At 45.7% G+C, this 20,705-nt stretch overlaps 1 protein-coding gene across 1 annotated transcript in view; it reads left to right on the top strand.

The window, feature by feature from the left end:
- Nucleotides 1-19,009, top strand: part of LOC124613768 (cytokine receptor-like) — a 270,808-nt gene extending 251,799 nt beyond the window's left edge. The window contains exons 4-5 of the mRNA XM_047142485.1: nt 3,599-3,842; nt 16,736-19,009. Of these exons, the coding sequence (XP_046998441.1) occupies nt 3,599-3,842; nt 16,736-17,101 (610 nt within the window). The 3' untranslated portion in view covers nt 17,102-19,009. The remainder of the gene's footprint in view (nt 1-3,598; nt 3,843-16,735) is intronic.
- Nucleotides 19,010-20,705: the final 1,696 nt, after the last annotated feature.

Raw genomic sequence — 20,705 nt, 5'->3', positions numbered from 1 at the left:
TCTCGGTCTCCCTCTACGATTTTTACCCTCCTCTCTGCCCTCCAGTACTAAATTGGTGATCCCTTGATGCCTCATATGTCCTACCAACCGATCCCTTCTTCTAGTCAAGTTGTGCCACAAATTTCTCTCCAATTCTATTCAATACCTCATCATTAGTTATGTGATCTACCCATCTAATTTTCAGCATTCTTCTGTAGCACAATATTTCGAAAGCTTCTATTCTCTTCTTGTCTAAACTATTTATCGTCCATGTTTCACTTTCACACATGGCTACACTCCATTCAAATACTTTCAGAAACGACTTCCTGACACTTAAATCTCTACTCGATGTTAACAAATGTCTCTTCTTCAGAAACGCTTTCCTTGCCATTGCCAGTCTACATTTTATATCCTCTCTACTTCGACCATCATCAGTTATTTTGCTCCCCAAATAGCAAAACTCCTTTACTACTTCAAGCGTCTCATTTCCTAATCTAAATCCCTCAGCATCATCCGACTTAATTCGACTGCATTCCATTATCCTCGTTTTGTTTTTGTTGATGTTCATCTTATATCCTCCTTTCAAGAAACTGTCCATTCCGTTCAACTGCTCTTCCAAGTCCTTTGCTGTCTCTGACAGAATTACAATGTCATCGGCGAACCTCAAAGTTTTTATTTCTTCTCCATGGATTTTAATACATACTCCGAACTTTTCTTTTGTTTCCTTTACTGCTTGCTCAATATACAGTTTGAATAACATCGGGGATAGGCTACAATCCTGTCTCACTCCCTTCCCAACCACTGCTTCCCTTTCATGTCCCTCGACTCTTATAACTTCCATCTGGTTTCTGTACAAATTGTAAATAGCCTTTCGCTTCCCGTATTTTACCCCTGCCACCTTCAGAATTTGAAAGAGAGTATTCCAGTCAACATTGTCAAAAGCTTTCTCTAAGTCTACAAATGCTGAAATCGTATCTGGTTTATATAATACATACGAAATTCTCAGGGAATTAACTTTTTATCCTTAATTCCCATGAAACCGTGCTGTCTAAAGATAGAGAATCTGCTTCCGCAGAAGACTGTGCGACCATTATGCTGCCCTTATCATGTATCCTATGCAGAGATAATGAGGGTAAGATAGGCCACGTGTCAGGTAAACAGAGTCATTGTTCTGTCACTCAGTACACGAATGGAATATGTGAAAAACTCGATAATACTGGTACGAAGTAACATATGTACTGTACAGTGGCTTATGGAGTGTATAAGTAAACATGGGGTGCTATGAAACAAACGTCTGAACTGACCGGCAGGTGGTCATATGTTGTTGCAGAACAATTTATTTCTGAAGTCAGATGTAGAACAGTAAGGCAGTCGGCCCTCGTGGAGAAGGGAACATAGCAGAAGGTTGCGCTCGCACGGGCAACTCTGGCCGTCTCCCGAGAACTGCTCGGCCGTCCCAGAAATAGCGGGCGGCCAGAGGGCGCCAGGAAAAAGCCTGCTTACGCACTGGCGCTGGTGGACGCGAATAGCTGCGCACCACACGGTGCACTGCAGCCACGCTCCGCCAGCGGAAGATCGATCGTGATTGACCTTCGGCCGAACGTCTGCACTCAGACACCACAAGACAATTTTATTACTACACTAACTTCCCGATCAGAGCGGCCGCCGTGTATCTTGTGATTGTACGCAGTATGGAAGATCACGCTGGTCAAACACCTTGTTCTCCCAGACGTGGTCAGCTTCCCGGACTTGGAGTGCTACTCCTCATTCTAGTAGCTCGTCAACGGACCTCGAGAGGCTGAATAAACCCACCCTCAAAGGAAACTTCCCTGACGGTAAATGGGATTGAATCTTACACATCCCGCATTGCAGTCAGACAGACTGACAGCTCAGAAATGTAAGTGAACATTGTTACACTCAAACATTGTAAATGTGAAAGTAACAGCTAGCAGGCGGATTTATTCGTTGCCATACATACAGACTGTGGAATAACTGAAGATACGTGAAGACTGTATAAAGGAACGGAAGACCAGGCAAATAACATTGATAATAATCTCAGACCTTCGACTGATGGCGCATTTCATACAATGAAGTACAGACTAAAAATTTTGCTAAAATGTTCAGGCAGCTATTGATACGATTTCAGTTCAGTGCAACGACTGGGAAATGGCGTTAGATGTTCAGACATGTAAAATTGTGCACTTTCACAAAATTCAAAAATTTAGCTTTCTATACTAGTTATTCGATAGTAGCATGTGGAATCAGTCATCTCAAACAAATACCAAGGTGCAACAAATTGTAGGGATATGAAATGAAATAATCACATACCCCGGCCGTAGTGGCCGAGCGGTTCTAGGCGCTACAGTCTGGAACCGCGCGACCGCTACGGTCGCCGGTTCGAATCCTGCCTCGGGCATGAATGGCTCTGGCTCTGAGCACTATCGGACTTAACTTCTCAGGTCATCAGTCCCCTAGAACTTAGAACTACTTAAGCCTAACTAACCTAAGTACATCACACACATCCATACCCAAGGCAGGGTTCGAACCTGCGTCGGTAGCGGTCGCGCGGTTCCAGACAGTAGCGCCCAGAACCGCTCGGCCACCCCGGCCGGCGGACATGAATGTGTGTGATGTCCTTAGGTTAGTTAGGTTTAAGTAGTTCTAAGTTCTAGGGGACTGATGACCTGAGCAGTTAAGTCCCATAGTGCTCAGAGCCATTTGAACCATTTGATTCCAATAGCATCTTCCGCCTTACCTTGTCAGACGCCTTTTCATAGTCTATAAAAGCATAATAAGTTGGGACTCTAAAGTACTTTCTTTTTTCGGTTACTTGTGCCAAAGTGAAAAGACAATCAGAACACGATCTACCTTTTCTAAAGCCCGGCCGGCTAGCCACGCGGTCTACGGCGCTGCTTCTCGATTGGGAAGGAGTGCCGGTCCCCGGCACGAATCCGCGTATCGGCCAGCCTGTGGACGTTTTTAAGGCGGTTTTCCATCTGCCTCGGCGAGTGCGGGCTGGTTCCCCTTATTACCCCTCAGTTACACTATGTCAGCGATTGCTGCGCAAACACTGTCTCCACCTATGCGAACACCATAATTACTCTACCACGCAAACTCATCTGGTATTAGGTGTTCACCCCGGGGAGGGGGGCGTGGGGAGGGGGGGGGGGGGGGAGGGAGGAGGAGGGCCGAACGAACCGCACAGTAACCCTAGGTTCGTTGTGGGACAGTGGTGAGGTGGGTGGACTGGTGTGGCCTGTTATTGGGTTGTGAACCACTGAGGGCTACGACGGGACGAAGCCTCTCCGGCGTTTCTAAGTCCCCTGTTCAATTCGCAATACACACCTTTGCTAAAACCATGTTTTACCCCTAACATACGTGCTTCTGCTCTTGGTACTAATCTACTAAGGTAAAGAGTAAGGACAACTCACTTCTGTCAAACGTTTAAGCTAGCAACACGAATGTTAGAGGTCGGACACATAAAGACAACGAGAACTAAGCCTGTCAACAGTTAGCCGGTTTTTTGCTTGCCACTCACACCTGTAAGCAGTTAGGGGATGCTTGTCAGTAATACGAAGCGAGTGCTGGAGGTTCACTGACCCGCGCTGTCTGGTTGCAGGTACACCCAGATGGGCGCCAACAACGAGCTGGTGGCTGTGGCAGAACTGAAGACACCGTCGGCCGCCCACAACCTCAACGACAACGGGACGAGTAGGGGCTACGTGCCGCGGCCCGCGGAAGCTGCCCCGGCGGCCGCCAAGCAGCAGCTGGTGCTGACTCCGCTCACCCAGTGGGCGCCCAACCACGGCCACAATAGCACTGTGCCTTACGTCACCGCCGCCAGACCGCAGCAGCAGCAGCAGGTACACTTGCTCTTAAGTCTATTCCCCTATACAGGGTGACTGTTAACCAAAGGGACAAACTTCCCGAGAGGAAAAGGAACAAAATAATTCATATTTCTCTTAAACAGTCGTCTGGCGCATTTTTTTTTTTTTTTTTTTTTTTTTTTCCTAGCAGAAATGTGCAATTTCGTGTTTGCACTGTGTAGCTAGAGACAGCCAGACAATTACTGCTTTTCAGATCTTTCGTGAGACGCCCGGTGTCAACAGAAACCAACCATTTGTTTCCCATTACAAACAAAATTATACACATCAAAACAAGTTTTGCATCGCCCTGGTTCCCAGAACTCCTGAAGATAGACGTTGACTCTAGATATTGTATCACAGACACGGTCCCTTTGACTGTTCAGAGATGCCACTAAACCCCTCCCAAAGATGTAAACAACCATGCATTAGCACCGCCTATTAGACGGAGGGGGTCCGACAGCCGATCAGTTCCAGTCATTCAACCAGGAAGGAGGCACAAGGCTCGTGTTGTCTGTAGTTCAACCATGCCTAGACGGTCAATACCTCGGTTCGATCGTGTCCGCATTGTTACTTTGTGGCAGGAAGGGCTCTCAACTAGGGAAGTGTCCAGGCGTCTTCGGAATGAACAAAAGCGATATTGTTCGGACATTGAGGAGATACAGAGAGACAGTAACTGTCGATAACATGCCTCGCTCAAGCCGCCCAAGGGCTACTACTGCAGTGGATGACCGCTACCGACGGATTATGGCTAGGAGGAACCCTGACAGCAACGCCACCATGTTGAATAATGCTTTTCGTGCAGCTACAGGACGTCGTGTTACGACTCAAAGTGTGCGCAATAGGCTGCATGACGCACAGCTTCACTCCCGACGTCCATGGCGAGGTCCATCTTTGCAACCACGACAATATGCAGCGCGGTACAGATGGGCCCAACAACATGCCGAATGGACCGCCCAGGACTGGCATCACGTTCTCTTCACCGATGAGTGTTGCATATGCCTTCAACCAGACAATCGTCGGAGATGTGTTTGGAGGCAACCCTGTCAGGCTGAACGCCTTAGACACATTGTCCAGCGTTGCAGCAAGGTGGAGTTTCCCTACTGTTTTGGGGTGACATTATGTGGGCCGACGTACGCCATTAGTGGTCATGGAAGCCGCCGTAACGGCTGTACGCTACGTGAATGCCATCCTCCGTCCGATAGTGCAACCATATCAGGAGCATATTGGGAGACGACAATGGACGACAATTCGCGCCACCATCGTGAACATCATGTCAATGACTTCCTTCAGGATAACGACATCGCTCGACTATAGTGGCCAGCATGTTCTCCAGACATGAACCGTATCGAACATGCTTGGGGTAGAATGAAAAGGGCTGTTTATGGACGACGTCAGCCACCAATCACTCTGAGGTATCTACGCCGAATCGCCGTTGAGGAGTGGGACAATCTGGACCAGCAGCGCCTTGATGAACTTGTGGATAGTATGCCAAGTCTGGACCAACACCTGTGAAGATCTCGCTGTATGGTGGTACAACATGCAAAGTGTGGTTTTCGTGAACAATAAAAAGGGCGGAAATGATGTTTACGTTGATCTCTATTCCAATTTTCTTTACAGTTTCCAAAATCGCGGAACTGAGGTGATGCAAAACTTTTTTTGGTATGTGTATTTTTAAATCGGAATTTTATGTCGACATTCGATAAAGCGCTCGAAAATTAGTCTAGTTCGATATTCGTTTCCTCGATATGTATTAACCGGGACTGTAAAACACGAAGAATAAACAGCAGTCCAGCAGCAGCTCAGCAGCGCCGCATCTTTGCGGTAACTGTCAGCGCGGGCCATGGCACTACATGTGGCTCTCGTTGTCGCTATAAGCCGAAGGTAGTGGATCAGTGTAACTCGAGCAGACATGCAAGATACCTCGCAGAACTGTACTGTCAAATCAATGAATTTGAGAGAGGGTGCATTATTGGCATGAGACAATCTGATGCACCCATCCGGGAAATTGCTGCTCGTGTGGGACGAAATGTTTCGGCAGTGTAAAGGGTGTGTGCAGAATGGTCTTCTGAAGGCAGTGTAACTCAAAGAGAGGGATCAGGTCGCTCCACCCAGGCCAGATCACCCCCCCCCCCCCCCCCCCCCCAGTAAGATCGATACCACATCCGAATGGCACTGCAGGTCAGATCTGCCTCCTCCTCGGCTCTGGCGCAACAGTGTAACACATTATATACTATTAAGGGTGACTGTTCGTCGCCGCTTGTTACGGCACGGATTACGTGCGCATCGTCCATTTCTCCGCCTACCTTTGACGAATGTGCAGAAACGAGTTAGACGGCAATGGTGTATGGAATGAGGTCAAAGGGGCCAGGAATTGCATCAGATAGTGTTTTCAGACGAATCTGCTTTTTTTTTTTATGGTGGCCGAATTTTGGTTCGCCCCATGCAGGGGGAGCAGCGTCACTATGATTGCATTCGCACAGGACATGCTGTGCTAACTCGAGGTCTTATGGTGTGGGACGCTATTGGTTGTAACCACAAATCACAGATGGTACGTGTCCAGTGCACTGTGACCAGTGTGACCTGTGTGAATGACATCCAGCGACCTGTAGCCATACCCTTTCAGAAGAGCACCCCAGACGCCATTTTTCAGCCACACAGTGCGCGACCACATGTTGTTGCACGAACACGTGCGTTCTTGGTGTCACAGAATATCAAACTTTTGCCCTGGCCCACAAGATCACTTAACTTGTCACCAATAGAAAATGTTTGAGGTATGGTGAAATGGCAGGTGCAGCACTGTGACCGAATGCCAACCACCACAGATGAAATCTGGAACCAGGTGCATGCAGCATGGATGGCTAAACCACAGGACCCCATTCGTCCCTTATACTCGTCGATGCTGTCACGCATGGAACAAGATATCAGTGCCCATGGCCCCTGCGTACTAGGCAGCAGGACACATGCTGAATCGAGGTGACTGAAATGCTAATCGTTTCTGCAGAACATACTAATGAACGCATCCTGTTAATATGAACGTCCCATCTCTAGTCGTTCAAGGTTTTCTGTTTTTCTGAACGTGAGAGTACATATTGAGAAAACGGACATCGCACTACGCTAATCTGGGACAGCTCTATCAAATGGGCATCTAAAATTCCATTTTAAAAATAATTTTGTTCGAAAGGGAGGCAAACCAGTTATTGCTCTTGACAATGGGAGTCGCATGAAAGACGTGATGAGCACTATTTGTTTGGGATGTCTCCAGCTACACAATACAAAAACGAAATTGCAAATATCATCTGAAACACCAGAGAAAATGCGCCTGATGACTTCTAGGAGAGACACTCTGTATATCCGGAAACTGACGGCGAGTCCGGGACAAAGCAGTTAGCAGTGGAACATTACAAGTATTAATTTCTTCCACGGTACAAAGGATTCTCAAAGTGACTGCCATGGGATGTCCGCCATCTTGTTAATGGAAATTCCTCTTCTCCTGGTATTCGGGGAGGCTGAACCCTGCGATTGTTCCTTCAAATGTTCCTGGTCTCCTCGACTGTAGAAGATGGACATATGGAATCTTTCTGCTGTGATATATTACTGCATCTAAATGTGCTAACACTGTAAGTTCTCTGTTATGTGCCGTATGAAGTTACATATGGAGGGCTATGCAGGCTAAATTGGGAGACTAAATTCTATCAGTCTACGTGTTACAATGTTTGTTGAAGACGAGTACTGTCTACTCATATCCCTAAAGTTATGTCGTTGTTCTTGTTGGAATTCTTTTCCTTTGGCCCAGGCATCCCTTCACGAGAGTCAATCGAGACCTATACATCCATATCCATGTCCATACAAATTATAAAAATGGATGTGCATGTGTATGTATGTTCCACATCTCCTCCTAAACCACTGGCCTGATTTCAACCAAACTTGGTACACGTATCATTCATTGCCTGGAAAGAATAGCTGTGGGGGTAATAACTACCCATCTATCGAAGCGTTGGGGATTGGGGTGAAACGGTAGTGTAGCCCATGAGGCGAGAATACCCGTATTTAGTTATTCATGATTTGAGAATGAGAGCACTCGGAGACTTGCAACGAACTGTACACATAATTTCAAACCTTTACGAAACTTCTTCAATTTCAAACCTTTACGAAACTACTACTTGCCGACGACCCCTACAAAATGGAGAAAGGAAAAATGTTAGTCGTTTACTACATTTTCGTTGTTCATACAGTGAAAATACCACATGAAGACGTTTTAATTCATTACTTCTTTATTACTAATTCTATTCACAACACATTTCGCAGATAGGAGGATGTACCTGCAAAATTATGTCATTGTACAGCACATAGTTCAGGAGATACTACGTCTTAAACATTAAGCTGAGTGAAAGTGAACCTGCAGGGCGAAATTCGCTAGACATACAGGTGTTATATGTGTACAAATACACGTGAAACTGGTTAAATATGTGTGAAATGTATTTAACATGTGCATATTGAATAACACCATGAGAGAAATGATCCTAAATCCCTGATACACATACTAGTTACAACCTCGAAAGAAATACTGTAGTGTAAGACTCACCAGCCTCCTGTTGGGGCGAGTCTGATAATGAGAAGTGAGGACGAGGCAATGGACAGATAGCAAGAGGGGAGGAGAAGATAGGCACAAGTAGGAGGAGATGGACAGAGAGAGGGGAAGAGAAGGTTGACAGAGAGAATAGGAGGAAGATACAGCATTAGAGGGGGGAGGAGGAGATGGAAAGAGGTGGAAGGAAGAGTGGATGGGCAGAATGGGAGAAAAGTACATGGACAGAGAGTAGGGGTCAAGAAGGTGAACAGAGAGGGGGGCGGGTGAACAGACCAGGGGAGATGGGTAGAGAGAGGATGGAGGGAGAAATGAGTAGAGAGTGTTGGAAAGAGGAAATGGAGTAATAGAAGACTGGAGTAAACTAATCCATGGACAGCACCATGTTTCTCATTTAGTTCATAAATCAGTATAATGAATATGAGGTCGGCCAGGGTGGCAGGCCTCCATGGTGGGCAGTGGAACTGGGTTGGCAGAGATCAGAAGACCAGTAGTTCACCACCCAGGGCAGGGTAGCACTGTAGCAGTGAGTGGATGCCTGGTAGTCGTCCAACAAATCACGAAAACACCATTGTTGAAACAGTCATTTATTGCTCGTAAATTACAACCGTTATGATACTTGGAGAGGTCAAAGTCCCCTGGACGCAAGCGGTAGGCGACCAGGGGCCTCCGAAGAGGTGCAGCCATCAGCAGCGACGAGGGGCTGGTGGAGTGACGACAGCAGCGACTTGGCAAGGATGCTGACTACAGCAGGGGTGGCGGCCCCCAGTGCAGACTAGGAGCAGCCCGGCTGCTTGGGATGGGGTGTGCACAGCACGTAGAATAGTGCCATGTTCCCAGTGTGGATGAGACACCTCACAGCAGCAGCGTATGTCCACACAAACAAAGGTGGGGAGCAAGGAAAGTGCCTGCGCGAGCAATGGTGGCTGAGCAGCTGCATCGCCCTTGGCTCTAACTGTACGCCATCAGGCAGCCCACCGGCTGAAGGGTGCTGAAGACCACAATACTGATCTCAGCCCAGGCGACAGGGTCGCAGCTAGCAGCGGCAGAGTCCAGAGGTGGAGACTCGTTGATCCATGCAGTCTCCCAGATTCTTAGACCATTGTAGGTCCCCCTCGGAGCTGATGGCTGCTAGACTGCCATCCCTCTAACTATAAAAGAGGAGTGTTTATATGGGCCTGGCCTGTCCCTATTTTAGTAAAGCATGGGTTTCTGCCATAACACGACCATAGGTCGGATGTGAAGCAATCAGGTCCTCTACGCTGCAGCGGCTCTGTCCTGCTACATCACTGCTATTATGCCACTGGTCCTCTGCTTGACTGTAGTATGCGGTAACCATCTTGACGCAGGCAGCCTCTGGTGTAACTTTGCCTGGCCAGCATGAACTAACCCTAACTAGCTTCCATGCATTAACTGGAGAAGGTGAACCTTATCAACTACCATTTCCACAGACACGGCGGTGGGCATGAATAATACCATCAATTCGACTTTCAAGTAAGGGAGTTGAAATTGCAACTGGTCGGCCAGAACGGTGTTCGTCAGTCACTGAGTCGCGACCATTTTTGAACTGCTCTACCCGCTTATAAAAATTTGCACGATTCATAAAACCTTCACCACAATCTTTAGACATTCTACAGTATATATTCACTGGTTTTTCACCTTCCGCAAATAAAAAACGAATAACAGAACGTTGTTCAATTAACGTGGACGTATCAAGCGGACTTGCCATCCAGAAATGTATTTTTGAGGTTATAAATAAAACAATGTTGATGTATCAGCTGATCAGGGCTCATCCCAGTGATGCCAACTTAAAGCCATAAAACAATTAAACTTCCCCTACTAATAGTGTTTTCCCCAGACAAATTTGTTTGATTATTGAATGACCCTCGTATAACCTAATAACAGATTTCCAGTGAAACTATACGCAAGGTAGAATCGTGAAGTATGCTAAGCACATAAACTAGCCAGCAGTCCCGCCTGTAGTAAATGCTGTCGGAGTGAAGTAGTGGAAACCAGTTATTCCTCAGCACTCTGTTAACCTACATCCCAACATTATTATGTTCACGAATTCTTCTTTGGTGCGCGACTTCCCCAGTCAGTCCACCACCAGGGCAAGCATTTGAGGCTGTCTCCTAACAACTCAGCCAACACCAGTAAATTAACATGCTGCTTTCATTAGGAGTTGTAAGAGTTTCAGTGAACCTAATTCATTGACTTGGTATGCTGTTTATCCCAGTCGTGGAATAATTCCTACAGCAAGAGGGAAGAGTTTGTAACACATTACAAAGTACGTCGACACGGAGGCATCAACTGAATGGCCCTCACGTGGGCGTGTGGGGAATTTCTGGCGCGCCATCTCGCCACGACAGCAGTGGTGTTTACAGGACCTCCGTTCCGTGAATTGCCTTCATGTGCCGCTTCACGTCGGCCGACCGCGTAAGCGGGCAATAGCATGTTTGCACTGCAGATAAGGAGGCAGCGTGCGTACCAAATAGCTCACTTGGAAATTTCCCGCTGCGGTGTCGCTACCTCACTATGAATGGAAGATAAGAAGAGTGTTCACAAATTAACTTCATTTCTTTGCTGTTTGCATCCACTAACTTTCTGTCGATGTCTGAGTAGTTAGGGGCGTAGGGGTGTAAGGTAATCAACGCTTCACGCTGATCAGCTAGAACATTATGACCACCTTCCTAATAGCAGATCTTTGGCACGGATAACAGCGGCGACGCGTCGTAGTGTGGAAGTATTGAGGCCTTGGTAGGTCGCTGGAGGGAGTTGGCAACACATCTACACACACACACACACACACACACACACACAAACACACACACACACACGCGCGCGCGCGCGCGTCACATAATTGGCTCAAATGGCTCTGAGCACTATGGGACTCAACTGCTGAGGTCATTAGTCCCGTAGAACTTAGAACTAGTTAAACCTAGCTAACCTAAGGACATCACAAACATCCATGCCCGAGGCAGGATTCGAACCTGCGACCGTAGCGGTCTTGCGGTTCCAGACTGCAGCGCCTTTAACCGCACGTCACATAATTCCCACATGGTCCGGGAAGGGGGCGATGAGTTCTAACGACACGTTTAATCACATCCCAAAATTCAAATGGCTCTGACCACTATGGGACTTAACTTATGAGGTCATCAATCCCCTAGAACTTAGAACTACTTAAACCTAACTAACCTAACGGCATCACACACATCCATGCCCGAGGCAGATTCGAACCTGCGACCGTAGCGGTCGCGCGAATCACATCCCAGATGTGTTGGATCGGATTCAGTTCTGGCGAGTTGAGGCACCAGCACATCATTTGGAACTCGCCACTGTGTTCCTCGAACCACTCTATCATGCTCCTGGCCTTGTGATGTAGCGCAATATCTTGTTGAAAAAGTACAAATGCCGTCGGGAAAGATGAACCTCATGAAGGGTGTGTACGTAGTCTGAAACCAGTCTACGACACTCCTTGGCCTTCATGGTGTCTTGCACAAGCTCCACTCGACCCATGGATGCCCACGTGAATGTGTCCCAGAGCATAATCGAGCCGTCGCCATATTGTCTACGTGCCGTAGTACTGGTGTCAAGGAGCTGGACCCCTGGAAGATAACGGATTCGCACACTCCCATTGGCTTGAACAAGAAGGTATCGGGAATCATCAGACCATGCAACGCTCTGCCACTGAGCCGACGCCCAGTGCCGATGGTCACTTTCCCATTTCAGTCGTAATTTCCGATCTCGTGGTGTTAACATTGGCACATGCATGGGTCGTGGGCTGCTGAAGCCCGTCGTTAGGCCTGTTCGGTGCACTGCGTGTTCAGACACAGTCGTACTCTGTCCAGCATTAAAGTCTGATGTTAGTTCCGCCACGGTTCGCCGCCTGTCCCGTTTTACCAATCTCCCTAGCCTACGACGTCCGAAATCTTTAATTAGGGGTGACCACCAAACTCCACGACGTCTGATTATGGTTTCATCTTGGTTTCGGCACGAGTTAAAGACACTCACCACAGCACAACTCGAATACCCGACAAGTCATGCAGTTTCCGAAAATCTCGGGCAGGGCCTTCGGGCCATCCACTCTGCCCTCGGTCAAAGTCGTTAGATCACGCGCCTTCCCCAATCTACACATGCTCACTGGTACTACATACACCGTGTGTGTATCTGACTAGCAGTCACTCCTTGCCAGGTGACGCTGCGTCGCCTGGACGAGTTTTTATCGATAGTAGGTCGGCGGGCATAGTGTTCTGACTGACCAGTGTGTATCCCTGCTAATGGGCTTTGCCATACATTTCATTCGCGGCAGAATATGTTTTCTTCCAAGTTTTGTTATCTACATGCACCCATTCAGCTTGAATCAACAGGTCCTTGTAATTCTCTCCACATTCTCACACGCATAATTTTATTTAGGATCCAATTTGCACACAATCCAGGCTGGGACTGTCTTCTTGCTCTATTGGAAAATAAGACTTCGTTCGTTCTCTGTGGTTTCTTACTTTCAACATTCGACTAAGGCCGGCCATTGTGGCCGAGCGATTCTAGGCGCTTCAGTCTGGAACCGCGTGACCGCTACGGTCGCAGGTTCGAATCCTGCCTCGGGCATGGATCTGTGTGATGTCCTTAGGTTAGTTAGGTTTCAGTAGTTCTAAGTTCTAGGCGACTGATGACACCAGATGTTAAGTCCCATAGTGCTCAGAGCCATTTGAACCATTCGACTAAGATTATCATCCTGACTAGAGGACGGCTGCATACTTCTCACACTTCTGCAAAGTACTAGGGGATAACTCATCACTTAGAAAGTGGTTATTACTCAAAAAACAATCAGTGAAAATAATATTCGTTAGTGAATTTGTTGTGGATAACCTCTCAAAATCGATGGGGGCTTTGTCGTTCATAGCCAAAACACTAGAAGGCAATGCGGTTTTCATTACCTAACGTTAAAACTGTATGTGGTGTACAATAATTTTCCATACGCAGCCACAAAAATCTCTGATCATCTTGACATTAACCTGAAATGTCTGCCAGGTAGCGAGGAAAATTTTAAATTTAAGCTAAAACGTTTCTTCCGAACAACACATTCTATTCTCTAGACGAATTTTTTAATGACAAACTTGCAACACTTGTGCTATAAAAGACATGCTATTGTTAAATTTAATGCTTTCACTTGGAGTTCGAGTTGCGTCGACGTCTGATGTGGTACTTAAGGAGGTGTGCTGTTAGTAATCTAGTTAGTGAACAGCAACATAGCCATATATACTACCAATCATAGCTTGAAACTGAGGTTTTATCCGTCATTTTCTGAAAGAGATTTCCGTCATTTGATTGAAAATTATTTTTCATTTATTTCACACAATCATGCTTTCGGCTTTATAGCCATGCTCAAGTGACCTGTATAAGTGATTAGTCGTCGTTGAAAAAACATATTTCTTATCTCACAAACAAATTGTCATGTTACACGATATGAGTACATACCAAAGATACATAATATAGCTGACATTGTGCACATTGAATAACTATTAACATGCGGTATGATGTATTTTACGGCCAGTACATTTCTACACACCCGCATTCATAACATCCTTGCATCAGCTGACGTTAACGTTTGTCCACATTAACATTAGTTGATGCGTGGATGTTACGAATGCAAGTACAGACGAAAATGTCTCAGTTTGCTGTATTTTGAGTGGATTTTTTCCTATGGATGTCTCTTGTAAGTCTCAAAGCCGTTTCCAGATTCTGAAACGGTTTTCGTACACAGCCTTTCACAGTTCAGTTTACTGAATGGTTTCGCCTAAATATTTGATGTGTGAGACGCTCTCGATTTCACCGTCTAGATTTTTTAGATTTTTGGGTGCCAGATTGTTGTTACACGTGTATTTTTTGTCAAATGATATTTGGAGCCCTATTCCTTCTGCTGTAACTTTAAAATTTCTGTTTGTTTCTATACTATTTCAGTGCCCTAACACAGAACCGCCAGGTCGTCTGCAAAAGCTAGGCAGTCCGTCCTAATACTGGTTCGCGAATTTTATGTTTTGATTTTAGATTCCGCCAATCTTGGATTACTTTTTCGGAAACGCAGTTGGAGAGTAATGCAGAGAGGACATCACCTTGTCTCGCCCCATATTTAATTCCAAAATTTTTCAGAAATGTTTCCCCTGAATTGTTACTGTTCACGACAAAAAGCTGCAGCCCTAAAATGGAAACTTGAGGAACACATCACATTAATACACTAAAAAAATTTTTAAAAAAAGGCAACGCACAACGAAGGAATTATCCGAATGGGACTGTAGATGTGATGAACAGACAAACAAATGGTCACAGTTTCAAAAAGATTGGATAATTGATCCAGGAGAAAAAGCTTCACAAACTGAGCGAGTCAATAACGGTTTAGTCCACCTCTGGCCCTTTTATTTATTGAGCGTATGGCATCTACAGAGTAAAATTGCAAACTTGCACACATAATATTAATTAATATAATAAACGAATTACAAATGTATTATTAATTGATTGATTGCAGATAATAATATGCGAAAGATTAGGGAGACAGCCACTGCAGCTATTACAAGTCCATATCTAAGCAGGTCACCCACTGAACAGCACGTGGAACCTCTGGCCCTTATGCAAGCAGTTATCTGGCATTCCGCTGATTGGCCGAATTGTCGGATGTCGTCCTGAGAGACACAGTGCCAAATTCTGTCCAATTGGAGCGTTAGTTCGTCAAAGTCTCGAACTGGTTGAAGGGCCGTGCGAGTTCCGAACGTTCTCAACTGGGGAGAGATCCGGCGACTTTTCTGGCCAAGGTAGGGTTTGGCAAACACGAAGACAAGCAGTCGAAACTCTCGCCGTGTGCAGGCGGGCATTATCTTGCTGAAATGTAAGCCCATAGGTATGCACCATCTTCGACGCCAGGCTGTGCTGTAAGGGTGCCTGGATGACACGAAAGGGGACCTGCTGTGGAAAGACATGGCACCCAAGGCCATCACTGCTTCCTATTAGGCATTCCACCGCTGTCCGTGACGTCTCCGCTGGTCATCGCGGCTCAGTTCGAAGCGAGACTCATCAATGAAGACAGTTCTACTCCAGTCAGTGACAATATAGGTCGAATGTGTCCGTCACCATTGCATAGACTTACCGGTGTGCAGAAGTCAACGGTAATTGGCGCAAGGGGGCCCGTGAGATAAGGCCCATTTCTGCGGCCGCCTATGAATGGTCCTTGTCGCCACTGAAGCACTGGTTGCATGTCGGATCGATGAGAATGGTGATGCCGGAGCTCTGGGTGCCTTTCTGACGATTACTCGGACCTCGCGTTCTGTCGTCTCTTTAGGTGGACCGCTTTCTTCTTGGCGGTGTGTTTGGCCATGGTCCACCCTTCCTGCGAACATCGTCGTAAAGTGGAATCGCTCCTATTCAAATGTCGAGCAATTCGCCGGTTACTCCGACCGAGCCGGCCATTGTGGCCGAGCGCTTCTAGGCGCTACAGTCTGGAACCGCGCGACCGCTGCGGTCGGAGGTTCGACTCCTGCCTCGGGCATGGATGTGTGTGATGTCCTTAGGTTAGTTAGGTTTAATTAGTTCTGAGTTCTAGGGGACTGATGACCTCAGAAGTTAAGTCCCATAGTGCTCAGAGCCATTTGAACCACCGACTTGTTTGAGCCCAGCACACATCTTCCTCGACATGTCTCCTGTTTACTATCCTTACCAGCTGCGCGGTGAAACTGCGCTGCAGTGTCACACTTTCAGCCATCATCCAATTTTGCATTTTCCATCGTTTGCTGCATAAAAATCAGTTTGTGACCAATTTGCATAGCTCCTTAGTGGTACGTTGTCCTTTTTCTTTTTTTAACATCAGTGTTTATTTCAGAATGAGATTTTCACTCTGCAGCGGAGTGTGCGCTGACATGAACTTCCTGGCAGATTAAAACTGTGTGCCGGACCGAGACTCGAACTCTGGACCTTTGCCTATCGCGGGCAAGTGCTCTACCAACTGAGCTACCCAAGCACGACTCACGCCCCGTCCTCACAGCTTTACTTCTGCTAGTACCTCGTCTCCTACCTTCCAAACCTTACAGAAGCTCTCCTGCGAACCTGATAGAGCACTTGCCCGCGAACGGCAAAGGTCCCGAGTTCGAGTCTCGGTCCGGCACACAGTTTTAATCTGCCAGGAAGTTTCAGTGTTTATTTCGTTGTCGGCATTTTACTGACAGCTTGATTCATGAGCCTTCCGTGTTGGCACGCATTGATTGCTGATAGATGTATAGCGAGTACGTGTGGTGACGTGGGCGCTTTGCTGGTTGGTTCGCAGAACGCCCCCACCGCGTGGCCGTCCATCCGCTGCGAGATGCCCACTGCCGCCGCCACTGCAGCGCCCGCCGCAGCCAGAGGCTACGTCAGCGTGGACAACCTGCCCCCGCCGCCAGCCAGTTCCGCGCCCTCCGCCCCCGGCGCGTCGCCGACCCCGGCGGGCTACGTCGTCTGCAGCTCGGGCCGCCCCCCGGACGGCTACGTCACGGCAGGCCCGCCCCCGCCTGCGCAGACGCCCACGCACCACTGCAAGCCCGGCGGGGCGTACGTGCTGCTGGGGGAGGCGGAGGGTGCGGGCAGACTGCCGCCCCCGGCTGCCGCCCCCGCGCGTGGCTACATCTCCCTGCAGCAGCTGGAGAGGACTTAAGCCCAGTAGGCGCCCTGCGCGCGACCAGATCTGTTAGCTGGCTGCCATAGCCTCAAACTTGCTCAATTATCAGTACAGTGAAACCCGCAACTTCCGTTGCCCGCTAACTGCAGATTTTCTTCCGCTCGAGAATCGACGTCAGTTAAGTCGCTGCTCTCTAAAGTTAAGACACCTACAGCTTTCCCCACCCTATTCGACAGCCCACTGGAAGAGCACACGTGTTTAGGTTTCACTGTATGTAACTGTAGCGTCGGCGTCAGTAGAGGGCGATTAGAACAACACACACGAGAAGCCTGTGAAGTTCAAACCCGCCGGTAGTTGGCCGCTGATTGCCAGAGTAGAAATTTACGTAGCTGCGCATGATAGGAGTAACAATGCGGGAGTACATGTAATACACAGCCTTTTAGTACAATTCAATTTACTGGCTGCGCCTTTAGTTTGTGGTTGATCCGCAAAGACATTTAATCATGAAAGATAGACTTTTGACCAGGAAGAAAACTGGCGATTGACGCCACGTCCACAGGAATAAAGAAGGCAGCCAACTGCTAAGCGAATTTAGCTTTTTTTAGCTTATATTTTTATCGTAAGTTCATAGCTTTACCGAGAGTTGCTAAAGTAGCCACAATTTCTGTTAGTTTGTCTCACAAGGTGAAAGACTTTTCATCCCACAAGAGTGTAAATTATAGAAGTTCGTCTATGATAAGAAAATATTCTGTGCCTCTATAAGATGCTGATACAAAGGTATAGATTGTTGACTGGTTACGAGTTAACTGTCAAATAATTGATTCGTGGTATGTGTACAACTAAATATAAATACTAAGAGCACACACTGTGTGAAATCTGCGTTTGTGTGAATACTGGCCCATTCTTGCTTATTCTGCTTCATTGTATGTGTCTGCAATATGAGACTGTATGTGTACCTGTAAGTATTTGGAACATTTCCGTGTTTGTGGTTGTCTCCTCACTGTGTGTGTGTGTGTGTGTGTGTGTGTATGTGTGTGTGTGTGTGTTTTAGAATGTTGAAACTGTACCTGTGATGAATATTAATCATGTATGGCCACTTCTGGATATGAGTTTATACTGTGTTTTAGTTGTATAAAACTAGTGACTTTCTCAAAAAAATGAGGTAATATTAATAAGTCTTTCTTCATCAGCTGCTAAAAAGTGCCTTTTTTGCAGTTCTTTATTAAGTGTGTATAGTGTGTATTTCACCACAAGATGTACTGAATATGTATAAAAAATAAGTTTACATTACCAATCCAAAAATCTAATCTTTTTGTTCAGTAATCGTTTTATCTGTATCACTGCTCAACTACTAGTTAAATCTTTTGCATCTGTTATCGACTGAAGTTGTACCTCATCACAAGGCAAAGTAAAATTTTTATCATTCAAATATAAATTGTCCACTTTTATGTTATACACATAGGAAGTGTGATATATTAAATCACTTTTAATGGCACAAATTTAAAGTTCTATTTTTTGCTTATTCTGTACAAATACAGATTCGTAATCAAACTTGTCCTTCTTGTATAATTGCCTGAACTGCTTATATCGTAAAATGGGTACAAAATAAACCTGTCCACAAAAGTCCACTATTTGACAGTAGTATATGTATTTTGTAAAACTGCTGCAGTGTTGTAAAAACCAAATGAAAAACAAATAAAGTTACTGCCTGTACCTTGACTAAAATTTAGTTTCGTGCTTACTAGAGAACATTACTTGATCACAGAACCTGGTGCTGTATTCATACTGCTGTTATAGTCATATGAGATTATGTTTTATTTTTGTTTTTATTGTATAAGCAAAAGCAGATATCACTAGCAATTGTTATCTCTGTATATATTTTGGTACCGGTACTTTTTAAGTGTATGTAAGCCACTGCAATAAATTGTGTGAGTCATAATTGTACACGGTATTATGCTTATTTAACCATTTCAACATGGCGGCACTCATAATCATCATTTAATAGGAACATGCAAGGGCTCATCAGCTGTTAACAGTCGAAATCTGTATCATCTTTACAAAAAAAAGTCCTGTAAAAAACTCTGTTCATGGTCAGAAGGTACAATTTAATATTTTGTTCGTGGTCAGAAGGTACAATTTAATATTTCACATATCCAGAAGAAGAGCCTTAGTGTGTTGCAGAAACATAGTGCGAGTAAAGAAGTACTTAACTTTACTCCACTAATGAAGTTGGTCTACTAACTATACAGCACTCCTCTGAAGAGCAGCAGGACAACTTGATTGAAATGATTGAAACAAAGTGAGGTCGAACAATGTGCACAGCTAACAAACAGTACATACACAGTGGAACACATAGACGTCACAAACTGCCCTAACTGTAATGCAGTTTGCCACAAATAAGTCCAAACTTGTACCACACTATAAAAAAGTAACCGCTTGAGAACTCCAACAAATTTCGAAAGAAATTGCACAAGAGCTTGAGGTAAAAAAGATTTTGCTATTAACGTTAGGAAGACAATCGTATCTAAAACTGCAACAGTTTTTGCTGAGCAATTTCAAACGACAATAAACTGAGTAAAAATAAGTGAGTGTCACCATTCTCGCTCAGTTTTAAAGAGGAGGGCCGGAAGTTCTTACGGATTTCATTCCGACATCGGTGGTGACCTGACGTTACAAGCTGCCTACGAGAAGAAAAGAATCCACACTTTATGGCATTAAAGATTTGCCACACGTCCCCTATGGAATCATATCTCGGCGACTAATAATACAAGGCGACTGAACCAAGCTCTTTTTTGAACAGTAGTGTATATGTTAATCTTGTAACCTCGCCACAGATAAAATATTATATATCATTCAGATTTAGCGTAACCTCCCAATAAAAATAATAATTATATAGCATTCACATTTAGTGTCACCTACCAACAGATAAATTCCGTAACCCACCAATAATAAAATGTGACTAATCTCTCAATAAAATTGTGACTCACTTATAACCTTTCAATAATTGACTGTGAATTTAAACTGGTAAATTTGGACGTCAGCAGTGCTGCGTGATGGCCCTGAAAGATCATACTGAATAAGTTGAAAATTCTTAGCTCAATGAAGTTGCCGGATAATGTACATATATCTGCTCCTATAAGAAATTTTTCTGGCACAGCCCAGTGCAATGCTGGCTGATAGATTTGTCATGTATAAAAAGAAACAACTGATTTTTCTTTACAATAATCGGGATGACCATGTATTGGAGAAATTAGTAAATTCTTTATATTGAGATGAATGATTGTCAAAAGTTAATTTTTGTAAGAAAGATTATTATTAAGAGATTTTTAAAAACATTTACATGGGACTTGATATAACGATACTACATATGCCCGAGGCTGCTTTTACCTTATACTACAACGCTCAGGCAACACCATCGCTCCCTATGACCGGCTCAGCCAACTCGATACACCAGACTGCTAGCAACTACTTACTCCTACTGCAGTCAACACTGCTCTCTGGTCTGAGATTCTCTTATAGCTTATATATCGCAGGCAGCGCGTGAGCAATCCATCGAAATTATATCTGCTCGAGTGTGCTAGCAATAAAGTCTTTAGTCATGGACCCCTTACACAACCCTCCACTGGGGGAGGGGGGGGAC

This window comes from Schistocerca americana, chromosome 4, assembly GCF_021461395.2.
Source record: "Schistocerca americana isolate TAMUIC-IGC-003095 chromosome 4, iqSchAmer2.1, whole genome shotgun sequence".
NCBI classification, from domain to species: domain Eukaryota; kingdom Metazoa; phylum Arthropoda; class Insecta; order Orthoptera; family Acrididae; genus Schistocerca; species Schistocerca americana.
The sequence above is the reverse complement of the archived record's forward strand: the minus strand, read 5'-3'. Positions and strand labels throughout refer to the sequence as shown.